This window comes from Macaca mulatta, chromosome 12 (assembly GCF_049350105.2).
Source record: "Macaca mulatta isolate MMU2019108-1 chromosome 12, T2T-MMU8v2.0, whole genome shotgun sequence".
Classification (NCBI taxonomy): Eukaryota; Metazoa; Chordata; class Mammalia; order Primates; family Cercopithecidae; genus Macaca; species Macaca mulatta.
Genome location: NC_133417.1, coordinates 127,839,719 through 127,855,406, shown reverse-complemented (window position 1 = coordinate 127,855,406; position 15,688 = coordinate 127,839,719). Strand labels below are relative to the sequence as shown.

Sequence of the window (15,688 nt, the reverse complement as noted above, 5' to 3'; positions counted from 1 at the left end):
TTTTTTACAAACTTAGCATCCTACCAAGAGTGTATAAAGGTGCCTGTTTACCCACATTCAATATGACTTTTGGAGGCATTATGTCTTCATAAGATTCTTGTTGCATTAGTGAATCATTTAGGCCTGCGTTGAAATTCTTCAGGCGATGTATAAAATTTGCAATATAAATTATAGTCTTGTGGGTTCCAATGTGAAATAAATTTGTTGGATGGAAGAGACTTAAAAATCAAGTTGCTTTGTTTTATTTTCTTAACTTGGCCAGACTATGAACCTCAAGCTCCATATCAGCCTCTGATTATTCTAGAAGCTGTTTTGATCTCCCAGTAGGCTTTCTGCTAGTATCTTTCTTTGGGCTTTTAGGTGAATGTGAGAATAGGAGTGGCAAGTTTCTGTGGAAGACTCTGCTCTTTTCCAGTCTGTGCCATGTATAACATGACCAAACACCTTAGTTTTTAATCATTGGTACTTTGGTGGAAGAGGATCTATACCTAACAGGAGCCTATCTGAGTTATATGTAATAATCGTTTACTAGGGGACATCATGTACCATTCCTTTTTCTTTTCTGTTAAAAAATCATTTGGCGTGTCCTTTCATCTTATAGAATTGTAGCTAGCCGCCCCTCCTTTGCGCAGCTTAGATCAGCCCTCTCCAGGCAGTACTTTGAAGTCTGTGAAATACATAGATAATTTAGGCTGACATACTTGCCAGGCCCATTGAAAAAGCAGAATTGTTTGATGGCATGACACAAGCGGTCTGTTAACTGAGTTATAAAGAACTGAGGCATTTCCAACAAACCCTAGCCTTGGCATGACTTTTAAATAGTTCTTATTTTGTGGTGTGCAGTCAGTGGACTTCCTGTGATGTAGTATAGTCCCTTAGTGCAACATACTAGGAAATGGGAATGTTACTATACCCAGCAATTTCAAGGAGGAATGGGTGGAAATGAGTTTGTGGTTATTTTCTCCTTTGATTCAGTTCAGCTACAGTAGAGGGAGTATCTTAGCAAGATATGTGGAAGTAATTCCAGAGAGAGCAGTAACCCTTAGGAAATGTAAAAAGCCAGCCAATCCATATGGAGTTGGGATGGGGCGCCTTAATAATGTGGTTAATCTAATTATTACGGTGGGCTTAATACAAAGCCCTAGAAGTCAGGCCTTTCTTAAAAATATTGCAAAATTAAATCTAAAAATATACAGTTCGTTACTGTATGTGTGTGCTATAAACATCCTGAAACCGTTCTTGAATGAAATAGAGTATAATTTTTTTAAGTTCTCTTTTGTTTTTGTTTTTGTTTTGAGGCAGGGGTCTCACTCTGTCACCCAGGCATGATCATAGCTCACTGCAGTCTTGAACTCCTGTGCTCAAGGGATCCTTCACTTCAGCCTCCCAAGGAGCTGGGACTACAGGCACATGACACCACCACTGTGCCTGGCTAATCTTTAAATTTTTTTTTTTTTTTTTTTTTTTTAGAGATGGAGTCTTACTTTGTTGCCCAGGCTGGTCTGAAACTCCTGGGCTCAAGTGATCCTTCTGCCTCGGCCTTCTAAAGTCCTGGGATTACAGGCCTGAGCCACTGTGCCTGGCCTAAATTCTATAATTTTTTAATTGTGATTTTATTATTCTCATCACAAGTTTACTTAATTTGTTTTTTAAAATTCTAAATTTTTAATCCAGATGTTGCTGCTCATATCAGAAATATAACAGTTTTACATAATTTGGAGATAAGGAAAAAATTACTTGGAATTTGGCAAAGATTATCAAAATAAAACTTCCAGTTTATGTTGCTAAGCTGTCTCTTAATGGTGGTGTTACTGTTGGGCTATTCTCTCACAGCAAAAACGGAGTTACAAAGTTGTTTCAATACGTGCCTGTGTGTTAAAGTGAAAGCATGTGACATCCATACCAATAAATGGGTACCACATGGCAAAAATACCCAGAAGCAAGTCAGTAGTATGAAAGGGATAATTTAGTTCTGTTTCAGTTCATTTTTTCCCTTCAGAGAGACAGAGAGAGAGAGAGAAAGAAAGAAAGAAAGGGAGAGACACAGAGAGAGAAAGTTTGTATTCCTATAGTGGAATCAGGCTTTTCATTTTAGTTTATCCATGTGGTTGGTTTAGTGAGGTTTTGTGCCTGTCTGATTTTAATGTTGACTTACAGCTTTTGGACACCAAATTTCTTTATCTTTAAAAATGGAAATGATGGAGGTGACAGTGGTATGCTACTCGCTTACCTCAGCTGGCATAGATATGGCCTGCTGTCTGCTCCTGGCCTGTCCTAGCTCCTGTTTAATAGCTATTTGTGTGTGCTTATCTTCTTTTCTAGGCTTTAGGGATCTACTCAGAAAATAATTATTGAGGTCTGGCGTGGTGGCCCATGTCCATAATCTTAGCACTTTGGGAGGCTGAGGCAGGCAAATTGCCTGAGCCCAGGAGTTCGAGACCAGCCTGGGCAACATGGTAAAACCCTGTCTTGACTACTACTACTACTAATAAAAAAAATCAGTGGGCATGGTGATATGTGCTTGTACTCCCAGCTGCTTAGGAGGCTGAGTTGGGAGGATCGCCTGAGCCTGGGAAGTCAAGGCTGCAATGAGCCAAGATCATGCTGCTGCACTCCAGCCTGGGCTACTGGAGTGAGAGCCTGTCTCAAAAACACAAAGCATTACTGAGAGTTTAGGTTGTAGATGCCTTGTACTGGCTTTGACCTTCATCATCAAAGAATATCTAGAATAGAGCGCCTTGAATATAGTGTGTACTAAGAAATGTTAAATGGCAAGGGCAGTTATTTCTTTGTATCTGTTCAGTCTGAAGTTCAACTCAGAATATACTTTCCATAAGTAACAATACTGTTCATGGCTAGAAACTTCACTGACCCTTAAAAATTATTTATTTCCATTGCTTAAATGGAAGTCTTAAGTATTTTAAAAACTTTTGAAAATTAAAACATCTGTTTATCGTATAAAAAAAATTTCAGCAATGCATATCCATGACCATATTAAGTGGATATATAGCCATATATAAGTTTGCCGTTATATTGTTTGTTTTCATTTAAATCTTTTTGGGTAAACCCTATAGTGTAAAGAGCATGGGTTTTAGAGTCAGTCAATTCTGGTCAAATCCTGGTTTTGTAACTTATTAGCAATATAATTAATTGTATTAGCTCCAGCCAATTAGTTTGACTTTGGGCAAGTTACTTAATCGTTCTGAGCTTTGTTTCTCCATCTGTTTTATAGGAATAATAATATTTATCTTGCATGGTTGTCTTGAGAATTAAATAAGGTTATAGATAAATTGACAGATAGGTAATACCTAGCATGTGCCAGATAATCGATACCACAGATTAACAGTTAATGTTAGTTTTCCTTTTACTCCATTTATGTGCTTACTCTTATATTATTTTAATATTAGAGTACAGTGTCTTAAACTGTTCGTGTTTTAATTGGATATCTAGAAGATAAAAGGCATTCTGTATTTTATGTCAACCATTGCTAGTAGCTTTTACCTATGGGAGTAAATCCGTGGAAGTAGTTTTGCTCAATATCTGCTAACATCAAGCAGCTTTCTATTTTCAGTTTATTCCCTCAGATATTAGTTTGTTCTTTCTCTTTTTAATATGAAAAGCAGAATGAGGCCAGCATTCATTTATGTTAGAGCAGTGGTCTCCAGAATTTATTGAAGGGCCACAGTGTTACAAAGTTAAATGATGACTGCTGACTTTCAGTCTTCCTCTCTATACTAGGTACTTCTTTTTAAAAATGAGTTTTATTACAGGTTTAGATGATTATAACTATCACTACAAGGTCAAAAAGTTCTATCACCCTAAAAACCCCTTATTTTAGTCACATTGTTTTCCCCATACCTAACCCCAGACAACTACTATCTGTTCTCTGTTCCCATAGTTTGGCCTTTTCCAGAATGTCATATAAATGGACTCACACTGTCTGTAGCCTTTTGAGAGCCTTGTTTCTTTCAGCATAATGCCTTTGAGAGTCATCCAAGTTGTCGTCTATCTACAGTTTTTTCCTTTTTATTGCTGAGTAGTAGTGTATAGATGTACCAATTTGTTTATCCATCAGTGTTCATTTGGACTGTTGGAATTCTTTTTTTAAATATTGACTTTAGCTGGGCACAGTGGCTTACACCTATAATTCCAGCACTTTGGGAGGCTAAGGCGGGAGGATCACTTGAGCCCAGAGTTTGAGACCAGCCTGGGCAACAGAGTGAGACTTTGTCTCTGTGAAAAATTTAAAAATTAGCTGAGTGTGGTGGCGCGTGCCTATGGTCCCAGCTCCCCTGGAGGCTAAGGTGGGAGGATTGCTTGAGCCCAGGAAGTTGAGGCTGCGGTGCACTTCCATATTATTTGTGATTGCACCAGGATGAGCAACAGAACGAGACCCTATCTCAAAAAATAAAGTGAAACAAAATGAAATATTGAGTTTGTAAGTTTGTCTTAATTTTCAAAGTAGAGTTACATATACTAATCATGGAAAAATTGGGAAATAAATAAAAGTTGGGAAAAATTACCCTTACCCAAACATAACTTATGTTAACATTTAGGTATATTTCTTTTCAGCCTTTTTCTCTGTTCATGGGGTTTTTTGGCTTGTGGCTATATTTATGTAGTTGTGATTCTGTTTTTCATCTTTTTAAAATTATTATTATTTTTGTAGAGATGGGGTATTGCTGTGTTGCCCAGGTTGGTCTCAAACTCTTGCCCTGGCCTTCCAAAGTGCTGGGATTACAGGCATGAGCTGTTTTGCCTGGCCCTATTCTTCATATACTTTTAAAAATTATTATTATTGTTGTGGTAAAAAAACCTATGAGAGCTACCCTCTTAGTAAACTTTTAGAGGTGCACAGTTGCAGTAGTGTTAACTATATGCACATTGTGCATATAGTGGGTCTCTAGAACTTTTCATCTTGCATGGCTAAACTTTTATACTCATTCAATGTCAATTCCCCATTCCCTTTCCCTCCAACCCCTGGCAGCTACCGTTCTACTTTCTGTTTCTCCGAGTTTCAGACTTAGATACTTCGTATTAGTGGAATCATGCAGTATTTGTCCTACTGTGAGTGGCTTATTTAATTTAGCATAATGTCCTCAAGATTCACCCATGTTGTGGCATAGCTTCATAAACTTTAGCATTCTGCTTTCTTTTAATGCTTCGTGAAGAATGTATTCAATGTAAGTAGTTTTGAAGAGATTACGAAGCACACACTAGTGTAACCATCAGCTGCATTAAGAATGGCACGTTGCCAGTATCCTAAGCTTCTTATATGACCCCTTCCCATCACAGATTCTTCTTTTTAACCTAGGGTAATTGTTAGCCTAACTTTGGTCATAGTCATTCCCTTACTTGCTTCATAGTTTTCCAACCTATGTTTGTTCTTTAAACAATGTAATTTAGTTTTGCCTCTTTTTGAACCTTGTGGTCTCTCTTAAATTTTCATTTACTATTTGCTGTTGCTATGTTATGATAAACCATCGTAAAGATGCTTTCTAATAGCCACTGAGTATCCTGATGAGTGATCGACTGTACTTTATGTAGCCATCCCTAATTTAGGTTGTTTATAATTTTACTATTGGAAATAATGTACTAAATGTCTTTCTACCTAAAGCCTTTTTGTATGTAGGACTATTTCCTTTGAGTAGTATTAGTATTATGATTAAGAGAGTATGAAGCTTTAGGGCTCTGATATATTGCTAAATTGTTTGCAAAGAATTTTACCAATCAGTGAAGTCTTATTTTCCCTGGTCAGCATTGAGGGTTTTCACTCTTTCCCCCAAATAAAATACCTTAGGGAATTTGATAAGCTGAAAAAAGACTATTTTATCTTATTTTGCATTTCTGAGGTTAAATCCTTCTCTGAATGTGTAATATTTGGTTTTCTTTTTTGTCGACTTTTTCTCAGTTTGTATTGGGGTAAATCAGTTTCTGAAGCAATGGTTAATACAGCCTTGTGACCAGTTCCTTTATCTTCCTAGATGTAGGCGCAAAAAACTACCGGCATCTCTGTGCTGTTTATTACAACAAGAATCCTGGGTTTGAGATCATTCATGGGCTGCTGGACAGAATTATGCAGTTGCTCGATGTGCCTCCTGGTGAAGACAAGGGGGGATATGTGATCAAAGCATCGGAAGGTAAGACAGATGAGCCAAATCCAGAGTTAGTGACAGTGTCAGGAGGAGGCTACACCTTGTTTTTCATGAAGTTGGTAATTTTGATTTGGGATTTTAGAAAGAAAGGGAGATAGAGTTTTATTTCAATCAGAAAATATCCCCTTTCCCTCCAGCATTTTAAGAAAACACTTTTCAGAACTCTCATAAGCGCTGCACAGTATACTTTTGTTCCAACTGAGCTATGGTAACCCCTAGTTACTGGTACCTTTAAGCCATCAGCACCATGGTGAACCCAGAAGTTTTAACTGGAAGCTGGTAAGGCCTAAAGTGATGGGTTGCACTCAAAAGCTGCCTGTCTGGTGGCTTTAAGGCAAAAGAAAAAAAAAAAAAAAAAAGACCCCTCAGAAGTTATTCTGAAAGACTTCACACATGTTAATCAAGTTATAAAGTTGGTGGAGCAAGGGTGGGAATCCTGTTTAAAATCCCAAGCACTGTACAATCTCTGTTGGGGAGTTTAAGTTAGGCTAACTAAGTGGTATATATGTGCTCCTAATATTCTATTCATGGTTTCTCATTATCCAAGGAATTCTGAAATTTTTGCTTTTCATATTTCTGCAGCTTCAATCTAAATTAATTTCGTTACATGAAAGGTCCAGAAACAACTTGAGAAAAATATTTTACCACTTAATCCTACTGTTTACCTCACTGTGCTTTATGACTCTATTTGGCATCTTAAATTTCTAACGGAGCATTTATTTTTATTTATTTTTTATTTTTTATTTTTTTGAGACAGAGTCTTGCTCTGTCGCCCAGGCTGGAGCGCAGTGACCGGATCTCGGCTCACTGCAAGCTCTGCCTCCCGGGTTTACGCCATTCTCCTGCCTCAGCCTCCCGAGTAGCTGGGACTACAGGCGCCCGCCACCTCACCCGGCTAGTTTTTTGTATTTTTTTAGTAGAGACGGGGTTTCACTGTGTTAGCCAGGATGGTCTCGATCTCCTGACCTCGTGATCCGCCCGTCTCGGCCTCCCAAAGTGCTGGGATTACAGGCTTGAGCCACCGCGCCCGGCCAAGAGCATTTATTTTTAAAGTGTTATTTAACAGTTATTTGTAGTGAGATTTGGTGGGGTAATATTTTTGGTTTTTTCTTATATTTATTTTATTAGTCCTCAGGGATTGTTTTTGTTGGTGGGTATTTAATTTTTGTTTTGTTTTCATTTTGAGACTCCTTTGAAAATAACCCTGAAATCTATGGGGTTTTTTAGGCTGAAGAAGTGTGTGGTTTTTTGGTTTTTTTTTTAAATAAATGAGAGATTAAATAAGCAGGAAGTTATTTTTTACCCACTTTCCATGAGAAATAATAAAATGCAGACATGTGTTATGCTTCTGGAGTTCTAGATGTTAGAACTGGATCTTGGAGTTCATCCAGCCCACGAGCCCGGTTTTATGAGTGAGGGAACTGGGGTTAGGCAAGTTAAGGAAGCTGGAGCCGGGTCATGCATGTTGACCCCACGGCTTCTGCCTCCCAGTATCCTTGCCAGTGTTGTCTGCCTTCGTAGTGCCTGTATGTACTTATTTACCAGTTTACCATCCTAGAATTTTGCTTTAAGACCAGGTCATCCAGGTTTATGGCAACCTGTAAGCTGATGTGAAGCATTTCTTTTCCTTCCATGCACAATCTTCTCAGAAATCTTATTTCTTAAACAGTTTAGCTAGATAAAAATTTGATGCAGATTGCGTCCTGAATGTGAGGTCCAATTTCTTTCATACTTGAAAGGTTGCAAAGAGCTGAAGTGGTAAATGGAAGCATAGCTTGTTGTGAATGTGATGCTTTGTGTAACCTTTAGATGGATAATATTTCTATAAACTGGTATCTTAATATTGTGATTTCTTCTGCTTCAGTCGGTTCCTTAGATATTTATTTATCAGAAGAGTGTGAGTTCCCAGTTATAAGGCAGACTTCAAGAAAGACAGCGCTAAGTAGGACACAGGTGCCGCTGTCAGACAACCTGCCAGGGAAAAGAACGCCACATACCAACCCGCAAACCGAGATGTTAAAGATGTTAACATGATTGTCTTGACATTTCTGAAGAGGAAGAAAGTGCAGCTTCTTCAGGGCATCTGGAAAAACAATAGGGAGTTTCTGCAAATGAGATGGGCCTTTGGAAAAATAGGTGAAGACAGCAAGGCAAACTCACGATGGGAAACACAGGCTGTGTGTTTGGAAACACAGCAGACAGTGTAGTGTGGTTTGGCTATAGGGTGAAGAAGGAGCTTGAAACTATATTTGGCGTCTTGAATGCTAGGGAAAGACTGCAGCTAGTTAGGAGAAAAGTATTAAAGCTTCTTTTTTTAAAGCAGGTAAATGATACTAGATCTGTACTTTAGAGGGATTAATTTAGCAGCAATATGTAGGTTGAGTGGGATGGAGAGCAGAGGTGAAGAGAATGGTGGGAAGGGATTTTAGCACGTTGTAGAGGAGTGAGAATGAGGACTTGGCCTGAATGGTGCTCATAGCTATACCAAGGAAAAGACCGATTTATGAAACCTTAGGAATATAGAAGCCACAGTATTCATCATTTGGAAAATTTTGTGATACGTGCCACTTGGAACCTTTTGTGATACGGCTAATTTGTGTTCTTCTTTTTAAAAGTCAGGTTTTTCTAATTCTAAACTTATGATATTATAATTTGAATTCCATATAATTTAGCACCCATACAGAATATAATATTTAGTATCTAGTTTCCTAACATGTAGATGTCTGCTGTTTTTGTTTAGAATTTTTTTTTTTTTAATTAGGAAATACACATTCATAAACTGTCACTACTTCTGATGTGGTTGTAGATCTTTATGTTCAATTTTGTTAGGCCAGGTTGTTATTTTGGTTTTTGATTTAGCATGAATATTTACAGACTCAGTTTTGTGGTTCCTTTTGAATCTACATTGGCTTTCATAGTAGAACACTGTAATCTTCTGAAGTTTTTCCATGTTTGAAATGTCCAAGATTATGAACGTGAAAAGCTTTATACACATGGGCAGCCTGAATCAGTATATATTTCAGTATATCTAATGGGCTTTCTTTGGGAAAGGCAGATTTACTTTCACCCCCTATCACCATCATTGGCCACATTAGTCTCTTGGAGTCCTGGGCATGCACCTAGCTCTGGGTGCTTTTTTCTCAGGGTGCTTTCTGCAAGAACCATCAAGCCAGAGAGAATTGGTATCATTACAAATAATGGTTCCTCATTTCTCATAGGGATTTCTATTTTGATTATCTAATGGCAAATATGATTATCCTTTTTTGTTTATGGTTGAAGAAACCAAGGTCTAAAGAAGTGACTTGTCAAAATAAGTCAGTAACAAAGTTGGTATTAGTTTTTCATCTAATATATATGTGTGTGTGTGTGTATATATTTTATATATATGTATATATATTTATATATATTTTAAATATATAAATATAATTTAAATATATATTATATATGTATATTTAAATATATATTATATATTATATATTTATATATATTTAAATATTTTATATATATTATATATAAATATATAAATATAATTTAAACATATATTTTATATATACACACATATATATATTAGATGAAAAACTAATACCAACTTTGTTACTGACTTATTTTGACAAGCCACTTCTTTAGACCTTGTTTTCTTCAACCATAAACAAAAAAGGATAATCATATATATATTTTATATATACACACACACACATGCATACATACATAGCACAACTAAGGAACAAAATTGTTTTTCAGACTCCTAAGCAAATCAGTAAACACAGGAATTTTGTTACTGGGGCATGTTTAGCTGCATCATTTCCTCCAATTTATTGTTATTTTACATACAGCTTTTTCAACTAAGAAAATGTCTTCAGAGTATTAAAAAGTAGAGTAGAAGCAGATTAAGAACTACCGTTTCCTGCCATTCTTGATTACTGAGTTGTCTTATATTACTCTGGCATATGGTTTACTTTTTAATAATTGAAAATCCCTAGTGGCATTGCAGTTATAATTGAGCTGAGTCTGTTCTCCAGAGATTCCTGCATATGTCAGTTACATCGGCACTTATACCTATTTCTTCCTGTCCTTCTAATGTATGCTACTAAGCTTTCTTTTGTGCTGCTTTGTTTGGTGGTAGGGATGAATGGAACAGAACTTGATTCACCTTTGAGAAACTTGGCCCTGTGCATTGTAAGAAATCTGGAAATTCGTCTGATTGATCTTTGCATTGATCTAAGGAGTTTTGTTGACATTGGAGTGTAACCTTGCTTGTTATGCAGGGGCAGTCTTCTGCAGCATGTGGAGTATCTGCAGGAGTACCCAGAAAGCCCGTAGTTGTAGCCAGAGTGAAAAGCCATGGTCCCCTGGTCTTACATATTTCTTATTTCCTGAGCATCCTTGCAGTTGACACCATAAGGTGAGATAGAATGTCAAGTTGATGACAGAATAAGGTCAATGTTGAGTGGGAAAAAAAGAAGAACCTTTAACTTTTTAGCAGACTGCAGAGCATTTTAAGAGTTTCAAAAGGGTTCAACTCCAAATGTTTCAGTGGCTTTGGGTCAGATTATGGCACATATATATGCTTTTTCTTTTTTTCAGGCTTCTTCCCCTTCGTTTTTTGTGGTTTGTTGCAAACTTAATTATGTATGTTAAGATGCATTTATCCTTTTCAAAAACCACTTCTGGGCAAGGAAAATTCTCAACATTTTTGTGTTTAGAAGAGTTATGTGGTTGCTGGGCAAATCAGTGGCAAAAATTATTTCTTGTAGAATGTATGGGCTTTGTGTGTGATTGGCTGCATTGTCTTGAGCCTGTGTTTTTTTTCCCCCTTTAGCTTGTTACCTATTTCAGTTTTGATTATTTACAGTTCTACAGAAAATTTGAATTTAACTTGTGACAAGATCCCTGTTGGAGAGACAGAAGAAGGTTTAGAACTTTAGTTTTGACAATTCTAGTTTTCATGCTGCTCAGAATACATTTTGTGAAATGAAAAATAACCCTGTAAGTAATATGCACATTTAATCCTGTACCATATGTATACACAGTGGGTAGTACCTTCTGCTACAGTAATACCTAACGATCGTTAGCTTGACCTGGAGTTCATGACCTTTTTCCCCTTTCAGGACACCTGTGAAAGATTTCAGTTGCTAAAAAATATGGGTGAAATTGTGATGTTTCCCTGGTCGTCACACTGGTTTTTAGTGTAACATGAGCTTGGAAATATATGAGAAAAATATCTGTTGAATAACTTGTTGAAGTGAAAGTGTTCAGTTTATGGTTTGATTTATACAAAATGTTCTGGACGTTTTGTATATAAAGGGAGATCTTTCTAGCATGCCCACATTTAGTTACCATCAAAAAAGAAATTGTGAAGACAACAGGTTGAAAAAAATTGGAAGTTTTTAAGCTTCTGACCTTTGGTTAGTCTATATGGAAACTGTTTTTATTTCTCTGGATGTCTGCTTTTTTGTGTTTGAGGCAAGCTTACAAATACTACCATTTCCCTTAGCTTCTTTGAAGGAATTAAAAGACAAGGCAGTATTAAATAAATAAGCAGTGATTCCCACACAGTTGGAATAGTGGTATAACACAGGCACTGTTTTTATAAAAGCTTCAGCAATCATCACATGAGTCACTTAGCCCTGTCTTGTTTTTACTGCTGTTGCTTCACTCTCTTGTATGCACAAGTCAAAGTTCTCTCCACTCATGTTCATGTAAGTCTTTTTGAGGGCTAGGTGTTTGGATGCTTTCCTGATACTTTAGTACTTGTAGCAAATTGGAATGAAGTCCCAAGATGAATGGCTTGGTCAGCTTGGTATACCGTCTGGTAGATATTGCAGTAACAGTGTTTCTTAACCTTTTAAAAATTAATCTCTCCCCTAAGGGCCTTTTTTAGATATTTTCTTTTTCCTTAATTGCTCCTTCATGAAATTTTAATATCACAGGTACACTATATATATACTGTATATATGTATTATGTAATGTATGTATAGCTGTGCTGTATACATAAAAATAAGCGTAAAGCTTTTAAAAATTTCAATATAGGGTTATCAATAACTAATCAAAATTTTTAAGTTAAATTTAAAAATGATTAACATTTCACTTTATATCTGCTGGGTAACTTTTAATGTTATTTATTTACTTACATAAACTGTAGTGTATCAAATTATATTTGCCAATGAGCAATTTATACACATGTATGGTCATAGTAATAAAAAATTATAAAAATCATTCAAAACTTACTTTAGCAAAAGTAAAACAGTCGCTGTTTTTTGAGACAGGGTCTTGCTTTGTTGCGCAGGCTAGAGTGTAGTGGCACGATCACGGCTCACTGTGATCCTCTTGCTTCAGCTTCCCAAGTAGCTGGGACTACAGGGCATGCCACCGCGCTCAGCTAATTTTTTTTTTTTGTAGAGGCGGGGTTTTGCCATGTCACCTAGGCTGGTCTCGAGCTCCCGGGATCAAACAATACACATGCCTTGGCCTCCCAAAATGTTGAGATTGTAGGTGGGAGCCACCACACCCAGCTAAAATAATTTTTAGTGAATTTAACTTTTAACTTTTCCTTAATATAAGAAAATGACTTTTATCTAGTTGATAGTCAGATATTGTTAGCATTTTTTTTCCTTTGAGTACTTTTTGTTGTTGTCGTTGAGACAGGGTCTCACTCTGTCACCTAGACTGGAGTGCAGTGGCACCATCACCACTTGACCTCCCAGGCTCAAGTGATCCTCTCACCTCAGCCATCAGTGTAGCCAGGACTACAGGCACATGCCACCATGCCTGGTTAATTTGTTTGTTTGTTTTCTTTAGAGACAGTTTCTCTATGTTGCTTAGGCTGGTCTTGAACTCCTGGCCTCAAGTGATCTTCCTGCTTTGGCCTCCCAAAGTGTTGGGGTTATAGGCATGAGCCACCACGCCCACTCTTTTGGGTACTTACCCTAACTAATGATGTGTTAAATAACCTTTTGAATTAAATAGTAAAATGCAAACTATTTTTGTTTAAGTCTCAGAGCCTAAGCTACACACAAAAGCTCTAAAGATCAGCCACAAGGCAGCCAAATGGCATCCCATTCAATGTGACTTGGAGATCTAGCAATGGACAGATTCTTCCAATCACAGCCATCTGTTGCCATAGTTTTATAGCAGTGTTCTTGCACACATTTACTGTATCTTCCATATCAATGTTGCTTGTGTGATACCCAAGAAAACCCAATGAGAGGAATTAAATACTGAGGAGTAAGATTTTTGTCAAGTAGGGCTCAACTTTGGAGCAACACAAACCATTTTAATATGGAAGATTTTTTTCATACCCCTCCAGCCGCCCTGCCCCAGCCTTTTCCTTTAAGAACCAGTTTTCACCCCTGTGGAAAATGCATGCTATGACATAATGAATACTTTGGGATTACAGTAGTCTCCTCTTATCTGCAGGGTATACATTCCAAGACCCCCGATTGATGCTTGAAGCTGCAAGTAGTATTGAACACTGTATATATGATGTGTTTTTAGTCTGATAACCAAGACAGCTACTAAGTGACTAACGGGCAGGTAGTGTATACAGTGTGGACACGCCGGACGAAAGGAAGATTAATGTCCTGGGGAGGTCAGAGAGGGACAGCTCTACTCAGTTTTTCATTACACTAATCAGAACAGTGCACAAGTGAAAACTTAGGAATGGTTTATTTCTAGAATTTCCTACTTAATATTTTCAGACCTCAGTTAGTCATGGAAGGTGAAGCTGCATATAAATGGAAATTACTGCATTTACATCTGGCTGTATATACTGGGCAAAAAAAGAGGAAGATATTTTTATTTACCTCATGGTCCTCTCTTCTGCATCCATACTAGATCTTGGCCTCTGCTATTCTATAGAAAACGATGTTGTGGCCCAAATACAAAGAATTATAAAAGAAGTTCATTTTTAGCTTGTGATCTTTCAAGGGCCCGGGTCCTGAAAGTTCAAAGGATTTTTAGGATGATTCTGATTACTCCGTGTTTATCTTATACGTATGAGACAGTTTTACTTTCCTCAGGTATCAGCAGTTTTATACATTGGCCAAAATGGGGCAGCATTTGTTTTTGGCACATCTGTGTGCTGCAGCATATTGGTTAAGAGTCACTGTCCTGGGAATTCCTAGAGCATGATGTATTCTGATAAGCTATCAACCCTCTAAGTGGCCAGTCCAACTTTACTCCAGAAGGATTAAGAGAATGGATGGATGGGTGGCTGGAAAGAAGGAAAACACATTGAATAAATCCCTAGGTAGGGAAGGTAAATGTGGAGTGGTCTCCTGAGCACATGACCACAAAAAATAAAGGCCTTTTCCCCTAGAGCACTTACTGTGGCTTTGACAAGAGAGAGAAATAGAACTTCAGTCTTGTTTAAACCATTGCCATTTGGGAGTTTCTTTCTTAAAGTTGAAACTAATCCTCACTTACAAATTATATTTTAATTGCTACTTGATGGAACCCCTTGGCAGTGTTAAGATGCCATCCAGCTCTAAACTGAATCAAGTTTCAAGCTAACTTCTAAGTTACTTTAAAATTAGTTCTTAGTGAAATAGTTCATTCTCATTCATTCCTTGCCCCCACTATAACCCTTTACTGTTGAACACATTTAGATGGCTCACTCTTGTATCTACATGTAAAGTGTTTTCCTGGACACACTTTATCTTATTGCCTTTAAGGCTATTATTGGTAACCACTGGCATTTATTTCCAGTTTGCATTTGCATTTTTACAGCTAATGAAGGCATTGGCCACTCCCAGGAAATATGATTTAGAAGACTGGCTTTTAAAATGTCTTCTTGGCTCCCACTGATAAACCACTTAAAAAAAATTGTATGTATGCTTCCAAGTAAGATTTGAACAGTGGGTTACCTGTCTTAAAAAAAGTTGGAAGCCTACCCTTATAGAAAATGAGGAAGTTTATGAATGCTATAACAAAGATGATTAGGCATTTTTATTCTTCTCTTTCTACCTTACTTTCACTTGTTTTTCTTTTGTGTGCTGTGATTATGAGTACTAAGATTGTAGCAATACCAACTAATCATATCCCATAGAGGTGGTACATTGTGAGTGTGAAAAGTGATTGATATCTGTCTAGCTATTGATAAATCAACTAAATTTCAGGCTTTGGGTGTTCTGTAGTTCCGATTGCACAGGAACACTAGGTACTTGAAGGTTTTTGACATTTCTGGATACTGGAAAATTAAGAGTAATTATTTTTCATTAACACTGACTTTTTTTTTTTTTTTTTTGAGACGGAGTCTCGCTCTGTAGCCCAGGCTGGAGTGCAGTGGCCGGATCTCAGCTCACTGCAAGCTCCGCCTCCCGGGTTCACGCCATTCTCCGGCCTCAGCCTCCCGAGTAGCTGGGACTACAGGCGCTGCCACCTCGCCCGGCTATTTTTTTTTTGTATTTCTTAGTAGAGACGGGGTTTCACCGTGTTAGCCAGGATGGTCTCGATCTCCTGACCTCGTGATCCGCCCATCTCGGCCTCCCAAAGTGCTGGGATTACAGGCTTGAGCCACCGCGCCCGGCCCATTA

The 15,688-nt window shown here is 37.6% G+C and overlaps 1 protein-coding gene across 3 annotated transcripts in view; it reads left to right on the top strand.

The window, feature by feature from the left end:
• FARSB (phenylalanyl-tRNA synthetase subunit beta) overlaps positions 1–15,688 on the top strand; it is an 80,727-nt gene that overhangs the window by 46,601 nt on the left and 18,438 nt on the right. For all 3 annotated transcript variants that reach the window (XM_028831151.2, XM_028831150.2, XM_028831149.2), the window contains one exon: positions 5,985–6,140. In XM_028831151.2, the coding sequence (XP_028686984.1) occupies positions 5,985–6,140 (156 nt within the window). The remainder of the gene's footprint in view (positions 1–5,984; positions 6,141–15,688) is intronic.